This window comes from Python bivittatus, unplaced genomic scaffold, assembly GCF_059951505.1.
Source record: "Python bivittatus isolate LINGU-HERP-01145 unplaced genomic scaffold, Pbiv_v1 ctg000040_np1212, whole genome shotgun sequence".
Taxonomy (NCBI): Eukaryota; Metazoa; Chordata; class Lepidosauria; order Squamata; family Pythonidae; genus Python; species Python bivittatus.
In genome coordinates this window covers 3,894,044-3,908,221 of record NW_028277032.1, presented here as the reverse complement: position 1 = coordinate 3,908,221, position 14,178 = coordinate 3,894,044, and the positions used below count along the sequence as shown (strand labels likewise).

At 50.8% G+C, this 14,178-nt stretch overlaps 1 protein-coding gene across 1 annotated transcript; it reads left to right on the top strand.

Annotated features, from left to right (window-relative positions):
- The first annotated feature begins 514 nt into the window (after positions 1-514).
- MYCL (MYCL proto-oncogene, bHLH transcription factor) lies at positions 515-9,583 on the top strand. Its single transcript, XM_088154027.1, has 2 exons — positions 515-1,300; positions 7,086-9,583. The coding sequence occupies exons 1-2, from the start codon at positions 832-834 to the stop codon at positions 7,670-7,672; spliced, it is 1,056 nt and encodes a 351-aa protein (XP_088010153.1). The 5' UTR covers positions 515-831; the 3' UTR covers positions 7,673-9,583.
- Positions 9,584-14,178: the final 4,595 nt, after the last annotated feature.

Sequence of the window (14,178 nt, the reverse complement as noted above, 5' to 3'; positions counted from 1 at the left end):
AAGGAAGCGCAGGCCCGTTTTAAGTGGGGGGTGGGTGGGTGGGGATTGGGGCAATTGCCCTGGCCCACCCCAAGGAGGGCCCCCTCCAAGGTGTATTCACTACTTGACAAGATCAGACGGATCCAGGTGTTCCCTCCGCGGCACAAAAGCTCAGTTAAAGTTGAAGCCAAGAGTTCCCTCAAGTTTTGGGTCTCCCCCCGCTTTGGACTACTGGGCCACTGGCTTCAGGGGAGAAGAAGCAGTACCCTGAGGCTAGGGGTCCCGAGAGGAAGGCGGGGCCCCTGCACAGGAGCACGGTCCACGGGACTCCAGAGGCCGCCGCCCCATCTCCAGCCCCTTCCCTTCAGGGAGGGCGGCGGGTCTCCGGGGCCGCGGGCCAAGGCGCGCCTGGCGGGAAGGTGAGAGCGACGGCGGTCCGCGCCCACTTTGCCAATCCGGCGCTCCTCATTGGCTGAGTTCCGGGGACGGTCCGAGCGGGAGGCAGGAGGCGCATATAAGCGGGGGAGGCGGCGAACAATACGGCTTAGCCCGGCTGGGTCGCGCCTAACCGGAGGGGTCGTTCCCGGCGAGGGCTCGGGCGGCGGACGGGAGCGCGTCGCCGGCGGCGGGTCGCTCGCTCGCTTGCTTGCCGGGCCAGCCTCGCTTGCGCGAAACTCCAGCGCGCCCCGGACCCGCGGCAGCTCCCCGAGCGGCGCAGGTGGCGGCGCCGAGCCCGCGAACGGGCTTCCGACCCGGCCTCTGGCTTCTTTCGGGGCCGGGCGGCGGCGGCGGCGGCGGCGGCGGCGGCGGCTGCGACCCGGGGGCGCCTCCCGAGCTGGTGCAGGGCTGGCCATGGAGCTGGACCCGCCGCCGCCCTACTTCTACGACCACTTCGAGGCTCAGGGCGAGGACTTCCACCGCTCCAGCGCGCCCAGCGAGGACATCTGGAAGAAGTTCGAGTTGCTGCCCAGCCCGCCCGACTCGCCCCTGCCCGGCCCACCCGAGGATGCCGGCGCCGACGGCCTGCTGGAGCCCGCCGCGGGGCTGCTGGGCAACCTGAGCGCCTTCGTCCTCCGAGACTGCATGTGGAGCGGCTTCTCGGCCCGCGAGCGCCTGGAGAAAGCCATGGGCGAAAAGCTGGCGGCCAAGCCGGCGCCGGCTCTGGCGCCCGCGCACGACTTCGCGGGGCTGGGCGGCGAGTGCGTGGCTCCGGGCGCCGTCTTCGCCTGGCCCGGCGGGGGTGCGGCGGTGGCGGCGGCGGCGGCGCCCACGGACAACAAAATCCCGGTCTCGTCCGGCTCGGAGAGCCAGAGCGACTCCGGTAAGGCTGCCGTCGGGGCGAGGGAGGGCGGCCGGGCGCCGTCTCCGTGCTGAAGGTCGCCCCTACCCCCAGCCGCCCGCTTTCCCGTCCCTCCGCGTCCTGCGCCCCCGAGAGTCCCCAGGCGCTTCTGCTTCCGTGGGGAAGTTTGCGCGGTCTCCCTCCCTCTCCGCCCAACTTTCCAAGGTTGCCTGCGGGCGCTTGCACAAGCGGCCGAGCCCGCCCCGGCCCACTTCCTCCCCCGCGGCTTCCTGCTTCAGCGCCCTCCAGCTCGGCAGCACCTCGGCTGGGTTCCCATGGAAGGTGGATTAGGAGGGCGGGGTCGCTCGGGCGAACCCAGCCATCGGCTTAGCATGTTGTCGGGATCAGGTCATTATCGGGCAGGGCATGTTAGGTGACGCTTTTCAACATGTTGAGTGAACGCAGCCCAAGGGGCCCTGAAGAAGAAAGCTGATGGCTGGAAACTTCGCTGCCCCTTGGGCCGCCAGAAGGAGACCACCGGCGGAGCACTTCCTAGAGGACCTGGAAGTGAGCTAGTGGCCTTTTCCAAGTTTCCTGGTGCCTCAGCTGCATTGCAGTACTAGGAACCACAGTCTAATTCTTAACTGTTAATTACTGGACGGCTAGGAATGGCAGCGGCAGCAGCAGCGTCCTAAAGCTGGTGGCATCAGACCACTGTAGGTGCCATCACAAAAGTGAGAGAGGATGGTGAATAGGACAAAGGGCAAAACTGGTGTTTCTTTCCATCCCCACCCCCCAGTTTAAAATTATCTGAAAGTGATTCAGTGCTAGTGCTACAACAGGAATGGGCGAGGGGGCAGCCAAACAATGCCTGAAGTATAGCTTCTGGGGTTTGGCTGCACAAGTCTATTCACACTCAGAATTGTGCAGAACAGCATTTCTGAAGAGTAAGAAAGAACCTAGTTGATGCTGAAGCCATTTCAAGAAAAAGCAGAGAGCTCAAATGACTGAGCCTCCTAAGATTCTCACGTATCTATGAAGTCTTCACGGGTGACTGTGAGAGAGAACCAGCCTTTTAATGTGGGGGGGCTGCAAGTGACTTCGCAGGAAACCCATGGACTTCAGGGGAACAAGTGACAAGCATGATTAGAGAGACAGGCACCATAATGTAATGGAGGGGAGGATTGGCCATTGGAAATGGGGGGAGCAAACAGAGCATGATAAGGTATGCAAGGTAGTGGTTCACTCACATGTTATCCTCAGTATGTCATCACGAGCCCAGGAAACATGGTTGTTCAACAAATAAGCTGCAAGGACTGCTTAGCCTGGTCCAGTCCCCCTCGGTTCGGGCAGTTTGATCCTTTTTTTGCTGGACTTAAGGCTTGAATTTCACCTGGCTCGAGTCCACTTGGTGAGTTCACAGCAGAGAAGGTGGTGTAGGAACTGCCCTGGTTCACAGCTCCACCTGTTTTGCTGGCTGGTTGGTCTCTCTAGCTGAGGCCCAAAGAGGGATATCCCCAGTTTCTCACTCACTCACAAGGCACTGATTTTCCCCAAATGGGTACACGCGGTGAATCAAGCCTTGACATTTACAGACCACAGTGGCTTGAATGTACCTGGTTTGCTAAGCCACGCACATGCAAGCATATGATGGCTCAAGTATTAGGTGAAACAAGCAAAGAACCAGGGTAAAGCTAAAGATGCTGCAGTGCACAATCATAATGGCAGAGGTATCTCTGGGGAGTGGCTTTTGGGGTGATGCTTCTTACTGACTCATTTTAGTGAAGTATTATTTCTAGAAAGAGTTCCAACATAAGGACTTATCCCATGGTTAGAGCTGCCCTCTGGTGAAAAGACAGTTCAGACAAAGTGAACTGGCAAAATAGGTCTTGTGGTGACACGACACCTTCTGTTCAAGATCAGCTTTTTCCCAGTTAGACTGGGGGGGGGGGGGATTCCTTGAAATCCCGGTGCAGCCTTGAAACAGGGAGCCTTTCCAGCCTCCCAGCCTTGTTGATCCTCTTCTGTTTGAGTCACTAGGTGAATGGTGATGGCTTGTGACTCAGCTTGCAAGGCTGAATGTTAAGAAAGAAATTGGGTATAAGGTTTAATTGCATGAGGACACTGGTAGGTCTGGCAGAGGCTTAATCTCAATTAGCAAAGGGGTGGGAACTGTTACTGATTTATTGAATCATGTGCTTGTGTTGACATGGACTTCACCCCCACCAACAGGAGGGCTCTGTCCACAAATGCCCTTTTCAGCAAGGGACAAAAAGCAACAGATGTTAATGTTTGGGTTATTTTGAGGGGGTGTGGCTGCTTAATGAGTGGCTGGAGGAGAAGCCAATGAGGGTAGGGAAGGGTAGCATTCCGAACTACTGTATGCGATTGGTCAGTTTCTTGCATCCTGGAGCCAACTGGTCAGGCTCTTTTGTGTGTGAGTGTGTGTGCCTTCGAGTCAGTGTTGACTCCTGGCGACTGCCTGGACCAGTCCCTACAATTTTCTTGGCAAGATTTTGGGAGTGGTTTGCCCTTGCCTGCCTCGTAGGGCTGAGAGAGAAGGGCTGGCCCACGGTCACCCAGCTGGCTTTGTGCCTAATGCCGGGCTAGAACTCAGGGTCTCCTGGTTTCTAGCCTGGTGCCTTCACCACTAGACCAACTGGCTCTTGGTCAGGCACTTTGGATCATATTAATCCTAGGGAAAAGTTAGATTGTGCAAATGGAAGCCTGGAAGGAGGACTTCAAAATGCAGAACAGATGGTAGAAAGGGAAATGGGTATTCTTACTGGTTGACCAAATCTTTCACTTTTAAAGGTTTTATGCTATTTTCAGAACCAAAGCGCACACAGTAAAAAAATACCAGCCCAAAAAAACAGGGTGCATTTGTAGTGCAGATGAATGCTTCTGCAGAGGATGGAAAGGCATTCCTGCAGATTCCTTCTCCAGCCCCTGCCCCGTCTGCTTACTCTCAGTGCCTGTGTGACAGGTGGCCCTGGGTCTTCGCTCTAGGCCAGGGGGCCCTTGCTTCCCCACAGACCCCTTTGAATTTCGATAAAACAGCAGGTCTCAGGGGAAGCAGCAGGAGCGTTCCAGTTATCCTTGGCCAATATGTGATCTGTCAGTCCAGCTAAGTACTGCATCTGGTTCCTGAGGGTGAGAAATAAGGGCCGTGCAGACACGTGAGTTAAGCATCCAGGCATCTTTCTGTACAGCCAGAAGCCCCCTCTGCTGTGGGTTCCTTCATCTGTTCCGGTCCCCTTAGAAAGAAGAGAAAAGAGAAGCTGACGGGGGGGGGGGTGTTGGGGAGAGGCGATACCCTTTTCTTTCTTTCAGAGAACCCAGCCGGTTGTCTAAAGAAGGAGGGGTCTATTTGGAAGTTTACTCAAACCATTCTCACCTCCTCCCTCTCCTCTTCAGTGCTGGGCAGAGGGTGCTGCGTCCCTTTCTGTGCCTCTGGAGGTGGGGAAAAGCTCTAGATTTACGACTTTTGGCAGGGACAAAAGCCAGCTCCCCTCCTCCCCCCCAACTGTGCTTCATTTACAGTTCCAATGAGCTATGCAAGGACGGGGCGAAGATGGGAGGTGAGCATGCCATTAAAGTTTGCTCCAGTCCTGCCTCCCAACTGGATATGATTGGGACTTGCTCTGTCATCTTCGTAGTTGTTGCTTTAATCCCTGGCAATTGTCTTCAGTAGGGAGCTTTCCCCTTCCCTCCAGAGCATCAAGACGATGGACCTTGTTTGGCTGCGGGTCTAAACAGACTGAGTCCGGGGGGGGGGGGCAGGAATGCCCATCCTCCCACGCTCAGGAAGTGGCTGTGGTGCACCTAACAGGTCCGGGTTGTGCAGGAGACGGGGCTAAGAGTGTTACTTCTATTTTCAAAACAACACAGCTGGGTTGTACTGGTCTCCTCTTGAAGTTGAGAAGCAATATTTAGAGTGTTGACAGTGTGGATTGTTGTCTATAACTGCCTATCCTGGTCAGTTTACTCTTTTAAGGAGTTTTACTCTGTTCTTGTGCTGTATTCAGTTACTTACGTGCAACAAAACCATAAGAGTCCCCAACAGCAGGCTTATAACACCTGAAAAAGGTGAGGGGAGAAGAAGGGGAAAGCATCAAACTAGGGGTCTAAAGGTTAAGGGGGGGATAGTATTTGTCACTCACAGAATGGCTCCTGAACTGGAACAGATAATCAGTTTTGCCCCTTCCATCACTCTTTTTGCATCTTGCTCTGGCTATTGTCAATAAGTCAGTAGGTAGACACGTACAGTATTCCAGGTATTTGGGGTTGGGAATGTGTCTCCTGCCTTCTGAGCCACAAGCCATTCCAGAATTTAGTAATGCCCTTGACCCATAAGTCAGGATCAGGAGCAAGGCTGTGTTGTGATAACAGGATGGCAGCCCAAACAGGGCCAGCTCACAGAATGTCCCTCAAGTTTGTAAAGTATCTTTTCTTAGGAAAACTGTCCCATCATTCTTGAATATACCTGTGGTAGGGTAGCAACCCCAGGGGAGGCAGGAAAGGGCCAAAGCGTTTTGCAGCAGCTGAGGAAGAGGGGGCAAGGCATTGGGAAAAATCCTGCTCTCCAGGAGATCTTCCCAAATCTGCCTTTCACAGCTCTGGACCCTGGGCTGAAGTGGGTGTGTGTGTGTGTGTGTGTGGCTTGAGCAAGGGGTCAATCTTATGATCTTCATTCCCCTTCATTCTTCCCTAAATACAAAAGGGCACCTGGAGTGGGAGGTAATCTTCATGGACAGAGATCAATGGCCTGGCCTTTGTGGGCTCCTGTCCGTGGCATCTGCTGGAGAAGAAGCAGTTCTGGTGGTGCCACGTTTGACTTCACAAGGCACCTGATGGCTACCTTGGAAAACTGAATCCTGGGTTTGAGGAGCCTTGGGGTTGGATTCAGCCATTTTTCTTGCCTCTTATTGGTCTCCTAGATCTTCCCCTTATTAGACCGGTCTCTACAAAAGCTTCAGGAGCTTAGGGGAAACAGGAGGGATCTCATTCTTTTTCCATTTTGGCCCTAGTTCTACTGCAGGTCTTGAACAGATGTTGCATTTATGTTGCTTTTGTGGCTTCCTGGCAGCCCAAAGGGGAGGACATTTCTCTTTTCCTTTATGACTATTGGCATTCTGGACCAATTGGCCAAGTCTTTACCCTTGGCCCCAACAGTGGTGTTTGCTTCTGCAATTGCAGGATAGGGGTTTCAGGAGAACTCAGTGTTTTAAAGACCTTCCTGACCCACTTCATGAGAAGATGGAATGGGGTTCAAATCAATTGCTAATTCCCAGCTCCTTATCTGAAAAAAAGAAAGAAAGAAAAGAAAAGAAAAGCAACGTGTAAGTATCCTGACACAGGATCTCAAGATTTATATCCCATCTCGCCTCTCTGGGCCTCTCTGGTGTGATGCAGCAGTTGTGGAACTTAATTCCTGGTTTGGGATGCCCACACGCTTCTTCTGAAGAAGAAAGAGGCAACTGGATTCCAGTTTTGTCCAGTTTTGTTCAACTGTAGTTTATTAGAAATCACAATTAGCTGGATTTGCATAACCTGCAAGCCAAAACCAAGCAAACCAAATTGCAGTTTAAACCCAGCCCGGGAGCTGCTGCTGTGTTTTCGCTGTTTCGTGGCTCCAGTGAAGTGCGGTCTGTTCAGGTAGATCTGTACTCTAGTACTCGTGTTTTAGCTGTGGAGACAAGCTGGTGCTGGTCCTCTGCACACACCCGCACGCAGCGCTCAGGTCAGTTTGTTAGTAGCTTGCCACTGCCTGGATAGCGGAAACAGACTTCGATGCCTGTTGATTCCATTTGTTCTTTGTTTACAGAAGGAGAAGAAATTGATGTGGTGACTGTTGAGAAGAGGCAGGCTTTGGGGACAAGGAAGCCGGTCACCATCACAGTGCGGGCTAACCCCCTGGATCCCTGCATGAAGCATTTCCACATCGCCATCCATCAGCAACAGCACAACTACGCTGCCCGCTCCCCACCTGATGCTCACACCTTTCAGGGGCCTCTGGAGAAAGGCAGCCGGGAGCCGGGGGCTGACGCCAGGGAAGGTGACCCACAGTCACCCGGGCAAGGGGTAGAGAGTTTCCCTCCTGTATCTTCCCTCCCCAAGGCTGGGAGCACTCCTGGCTCGGACAGCGAGGATGTGACCAAGCGGAAAAACCACAACTACTTGGAGCGCAAGCGGCGGAATGACCTCCGTTCGCGTTTCCTGGCACTGAGGGACCAGGTACCCGGTCTTGCATCTTGCTCCAAGACCCCCAAAGTGGTGGTCCTGAGTAAAGCCGCCGAGTATCTGCAATTGCTTCTCAGCGCCGAGCAGCAAATGGTGGCTGAGAAGAAGCTGCTGAAACTGCATCAGCTTCAGCTACTGAAACAGATTTCACATCTGCAGGGCACCCAGTAGCTGCGCAGGCTTCCCGGGTTTTCGGTTGCATCAGCACTTTTTGGTTGGTTTTGGGTTGCGGACTCCTAATGGACTATTGTTCCCAGCATGCACTGCCACTGCACTCCGCATGGGGCTTGTTCTTATTCTGCTACTCCCACCCCCGATTCATCTGATTTCTGTTCCTCCTTCCAGGAGACGGAGCGGGGCTTCAGCTACCCAAACACGGCTCTTGCCGCGCAATGTTGGATTGTGCTCAAAGCCCGCTCTTTAAGAGGGTGGATCTTTCTGCAAATGTCGCTTTTTCATAGTGTGACTATAGTCAAGTTCTCTTTCTCATTCCCTCCCTCCTGGACCAAGGCTTTTCCCTTTCAGGACTTGGTTAGAATTGGCTTTTTATGTTCCTCCACAAACGGTGAGAAGGTTTGGGGAAGTCCTTTGCACAGCAGGAGTTGAAGGGTGCTGAGATCTGCCTGGAGCCACAGCAAGGAGGACCTCTCCAGCGGAACCTCTGGCTTCAGGGAGACCTAATTCCAAGGAGCGCAACCCACCGGGGGGATTCACAGGGGCACTCAAGGGTCTGGTGCAAAAGGCATTTCCTGCCATGGGTGCTGTCTGCCTTTCAGAGTTCTTCTGGTCAAATGGGGGGGGGGGCGGCTAAAAAAAGTCACCCCACCTCACTCCTTCACTAGAAAGGCACTGCGGTCACCTTGAGTTTGATTTACCTCATTCTTTTTCCATTTAGATGACAAACCAGGGCTTATCTTGGAGTTTGTATATCCTGGAACATAATGTAGTGACTGCCTCATTCTTTGTACTGGACTGCTTTTTAAAGATATATACTGTATTTTTGTATTTTTTTTAGAGTTTTTTTTAGAGTTTTTTTTTTGGTAAAATGCTGGCTCTTTCTCCTCCCCCCTTTGTTTCTATTCCTAAAAATACCCCCTCAAGCCAGGGTGGAGGGGAATGAGTCAACCTGGCTCCCCTGGGAAACAGCTGCTTTCCAAAAGCCGGGATGACTGGAAATTCTTCTCGCAGGGAGGGAGGGAGGGAGGAGGCTGGTCCCAACTTGTAAGCTCCAGCAGCAGATGCCCTAAGGGCCTTTCTGGTGGGAAGCAGAGCAGACCCTGTACCTCCAAGCAGACTCGGAGGTGGGGCTCTTATCCCGGGCAAAGCAGAAAAGGGCCGCTCTTGTACCTGTCCCAAATGGCTCTTAACCCACCTTTGTGACAAACCAGACTGGCTGCTGTTTGGGGGCTGCAGCAGAGCAAGTGAGGTGCAGGCCCTGGCTTGCAGGAGCACGAAAGACTATCTGCGTAGGGCCAGGTGAGCGAGGAGGTCACCAAGCTTAACGAAAGGGCAGGGCGCATGGGGGTGAGGGGATGCGGTGTGCGTGCATTTTCCCTGGGCCTTTAGCTTCATGTGCACTACAAACCTCACCTGGGAGAGGCTGATGGGCCTGATGCTTCCAGAAACGGTCCTTCTACGCAAGGACGCTGCACTCGTCCTTTTCTTTTTCACCTGAAGAGCCACCCCGGCCGGGATCCTTGCTGGCAGGATATGCAGAAAGACAGTCGTGTTTACCCACTGCCAAGGACTCCCATTTACTGTGGGCTTTACTCCCGGGAAACCACACGTGGGATTGCAGCCTTTGCTCCCGAGAGAGGGGCTGAGCAGTGTCTCCCTTTGCCTGGCCGGCCACAGAGCTTTCCCGCCCTCTCCTCTCAGCTGGGCAGCCTCCTCACTTTATGCAAATCCCCACCCATCCTCCTCTGTTTTCGGAGGGGGGTGATGGGCCCCCTGCTTTGTTCCTGCTCAGCTGGCGCGCGAAGCAGCCAGGGCATTCCTCAGCCGGCCCTCAAGCTTCGAGGCTGGGTGGTCGGACTTAGCACTTTGTTACCTCACACTTCTGAAATAAATCAATGGCAAAAGGGCAAACCAGTGTGGTGTCTTCTTCCTTTGGGGGGGGTCGGACTCTTAGCTGGGGGAGGTGGCTTCTGCTGAGTTGAATCCAACTGAAACAGCTGTTTTGTAGCGAGAGCAGAGCAAGGAGTATTTGTGCTTTTATGGAAACTTCCCTCGAGACCGGATATCTTGAATTGTTCAACAAGTTCCTCTGGATTCATGAAGTGGGAATGATTTATGCGCCCAGATTCTTGTAGGCAACGTCCAACAAATTTAGGGGTATCTCATGATTCCCCACCCCCCACCCCCATGCAAACAGGAGAAGCCACTTTGGGGTTATGCAGCAAAATTGGTTCTTTGTAGACCCAGGGCCTGTGTTGAGCTTTTTGGCATCTAAAAAATCCAGTGCTGCATTTTTAATCCAATAAAGTGGTTCGGGATTTTGTTTGCTCTTAGTGAGAGGTTGATGGTTTGTACTCCCACTTTACAAATGCAGGATAAGGACGGGGAGCTTGTTTTTTCAATGCTAGAACTGGGATTTGGATCAAGATTCAAAGGTAATAAAAATCTATGATCCAAGAGGTTTTATCAGACCAACCAGATGACCAGGCTGGGAAAGGCTGGCCCAATCCACCATCAGTTGTGAATGTGGTACATGATGTCGAAAGAGAACCATAGAGGCATAGATGTAAGGTTCTGGCAAGCCCAGTTAAGGGTTCCTGGGTTCTTCAGCTGTTGCCATGAACATGGGACTAGCAGTTCCACCCAAGATCTGTGTGTAAACAAGCTGGATTCACACAACGTATTAAACCCATGTTAACAAAGTGCAATCCTGCATTCACATAACATGTCTAAAGGGGTAAACACTATTACATGTCAGCTTGCTTCAGTGCAAACTGAATCACAAACTAGCAACAGATTTTAGCTTAGTTTAGCATGTTGTGTGAACCTGGCCCAAATGTCTTATGCGTTATGCCCTAATCTGGTTTCCTTGTTTCTGGATCCCATGATGTTTCTGGCTAGCGGGCTTATTCAGCTACTCTGCATTAGAACGTAAGAGGACAGTGTGTCAGTCTGTGGTAGCCAAATGTCAGATTAGCAAGTGAAGTGAAGTGAAAGTGCCTTTTAATAATGTGTTAGTCTGAAATGGGGCTACCAGGCTCCTCCTGATTTTACCTTTAATGGAGTGGCAGCTCTGCTTTGCCCAATCACAGCCTGACAGATACAGTGCTGAACTTCAGCCTCCCCAAAATGCAGCCTTCCATCCAGACTGAGACTGGAATATCACCATCCCTGGAAGGCCAACATGCTCAACATGGAGTCTTAAGGATGGAGGCTGGGAGCCTCGCTTGCACGGCTGCCCTTTCTGATTGCTGTGTATGGAGAACCACCTGCAAAGGAAGTCTGTGGCTGCTCCCTGCTTCCAGAACAAGGGGTGGGCAGCCCCCAGCCCCTGTCTATTACCACCAGCAGCCCTCTCCCCAGTCACACTGCTGAAATTCATTTACAAACTGCCATTTAATTTTTCTAACTTGCATGAAGAAACTAACATAGAAGCGCTAAGTCTCTACCGAAAAGGGAAAATAGGGCCAAAACTCAGTCCTACCTCTAGAGTGTCTTTCATAGACTGGGGGAGGTGGGTGACATATACATTTAATAAATAAATAATAATAAATAGACCACCTGATGTAGCTCGTGTCTTCAAGAACTAAAATAACGAAAATGGCAATTGCAGCTGCAGGGCAAGCCCCCCCCCCCATCTGTTCTGCCCAGAGTGCTTTTGGTCTGGTTTAGAGGGGATGTTTCTACTGAAAAAGACTTCCAAACTGGAAGCTGTTATTTGCAGATTTTCATCCTGCAGAAGAGCACTCAAGATTCTGTGTAATAAAAGGAAAGTAGGCAGCCGCAGAAATGCTTCAGGCAGCATCACAAAAGCAGAGTTAGCGGTGAGGCAATCTCTGGCCTCCTGACCCATGCCCAGGCCCCAGAACCACCAAATCTTCCAACGTGGAGCTCCTCAGGAGGCAGCCGGTACCACTGTGTAGTTTGGGGGTGGGGTGGCAATGCCCTCCTAGGATGCCAGGTACGGAAAGGCAGCCACAGAACATTCCTCCAACTTACCCTGGGAATTTCTACACCCCCAGTGTGTGATCTGCACCTGAGGCAAAGACTTTGCACAGGGAAGGCAAAATGTCCATCTTCCCCTAGCACATGCCTTTTGTGATGCTATCCCACGGAGTCCTTTGGTTGTATTCACGTGACACACTTAACCTGATCAGTTGCAGATTTAGTTACTGCATTGCACAGCACCCCGACCTTGGTTGGTTTTAATAATTTTGATTCTTGCAGGGGGAGGTTAGTTTGTCGCATGAAGCCAGCTGATTTGGGTACAGCATGCGTCAATGCACTGTGCAAATCCTGAAAATTGATTCATTATCAGGTTAAGCATCCTGTGTAGATACATTCTCTGTATATATATATATATATATATATATATATATATATGTGTGTGTGTGTGTGTGTGTGGATATACCTACAAAATGTAATTCAAATTCTTCTTCCACAACATTTTGACCATACAAGGAAAAGAATCAAGCTCACACTTCTCCAACAAGAGTATGTGTATTCTATCTGCAACTGTGAAGAGCAGAACAAAGGAGAACTACTGGTCTTGAGATTGACCAAAACATGCTTATGGAACACCTATTTACTTTGAATGCGTCATCTGCATATTTGATAAGTATTCCCCCCAACTTTTCATCTAATATAGCAGAGGACCAGGGACTGATCCTGTAGCACTTCACTTAATACTCTGATGAGGAATCAATGATGAGCATTCTTCAAGTACAGTTTTCAAGCCAGCTGCATATCCACAGTCATGCCCACAGGTAACTAGCTTGCGAATCTGCATGTCATGGTTTTTTTTTTTAACAATTGCTTTGTTGAAATGAAGATATATTGTGTCTACAGCATTCCCGCAATCTATTAAGGAAGCCTCTGATCAAAAAATAAAAATAAGTTTATTAATACTGCAGATGACATAAAGTTGGATATGTTAGCTAACACTCTAGAAGACAGAGGGAAAAATCAAGGTATCCTTGAGAAGTTACAGAGAAATAGGCTAAAAATAACACAATTTTTTTAACAGAGATAAATGCAGAGTTCAACTAGAAACAGAAGTCAAATGTACAGGTACAGGATGGAGTATGTCTGGCTTGGTAACAGTTGTAATGAAAAAGATCCTTGGAACAGTACTTGATTGTCACCTAAGTAGAAGTCATCAGCATGCAAAAAGGGTAAATGCAATTTTAGGATGCTTCAACACTATCATATTTCTAAATCACTGAAAATTCCACTTTTTTGTACATTGGTCAGACCCCACCTCAATCATGTCCAGTTCTGGAAATCACACTTTTAAAAGGGATTCAGGGGCATCAGAAGTTCAAAGAAATCCAATGAGAATGGTCAAGAGTATTAAAATGTAAATCCTATACAGAGACAGAAAGAGCAGGTATGTTAAGCATTGAGAAGAGAGCGCAGTCCTCCATTACCTGAAAGGATCTGACCCAGACCTCTTGTTCTGGGTCTTGCAGGACATGGAATAATAGATTTAGAATCCCAGAAGGCAGATTCCAAGTGAACGTGGCTAAGTTTTTTTTCTAACTGGAAGAACAGTTGGACAGTGGACCCAGTTACTGAGGGAGATGGGGCCTCCCCTTTGCTGGCTGTATTCAGGCAGGGGATACTTTAATCTGGATTTCCACATTGAGCAGAAGGATGGATTCAAGTCTAAGAATGCTTTTTGTCCTATTTTGCTTAGAAAGCATTTCCACTTACAACATGATGTTTTTGATGTTGTTTTTGGTTTTAATCTAGGTGTGTAAAAGCTTCATGTATTTTTCATATTTTGCTAAAGGGCGAAAGGGAGGTTACTTCATGCCTCGGTTAGTACATTTTCAGGCCATTTTGGCTGAGCCTGCTCTAATCCCATCTCCTCCAATTACATTGCCTGCTCTCCCTGTTGCTATGGCAAGAGATGTGAGTTGCTAGGGGAAAAGACATCTCCCCCCTCCCTTTGTTGCTATGGCAGAAAATTGCTGAACCTTTCTGCTACCTTGGCAATAGCTTCCATCTCCTTGGTAACTGTCTCTCCATCCTTTTTCTTCTCTGCTTTTTGTTGCTACGGCAACAATCCCTTTCTCTTGTCTTTGGTCACAAGTTCATCTCTTTATCCTTCCCTGGGGCATCTGCTCTTCCAAACGGTTGCCATGGTAATCTCCCTCTCCCAACTTTGCTTACCCAATCAACCTTCTCTTCTCCCCTTGTTTGCCCCCCCCCGCATCAGCCCACTGGGCACCAGATGTGACACGGCAAGGGCAGACACCTGACAGGCCAGCCTCTTAAACCTGGTGTCTTCCTGATGTGTTAAGACTCCAGCTCCCATCATCCTTGATTTGGAGGGCCCAACTGTGGTAAGTTGGGGGGACTGTCTTAGAGATCCAGCAAACCAGGTGATTTACTATGGCTCCAGAAATAAATTCAGAGACAGAGACCACACATTACACCTAACTATGGCTCTGATTATTAAGCAAACCATAGTCTGTTACGCTTGTATAACATGT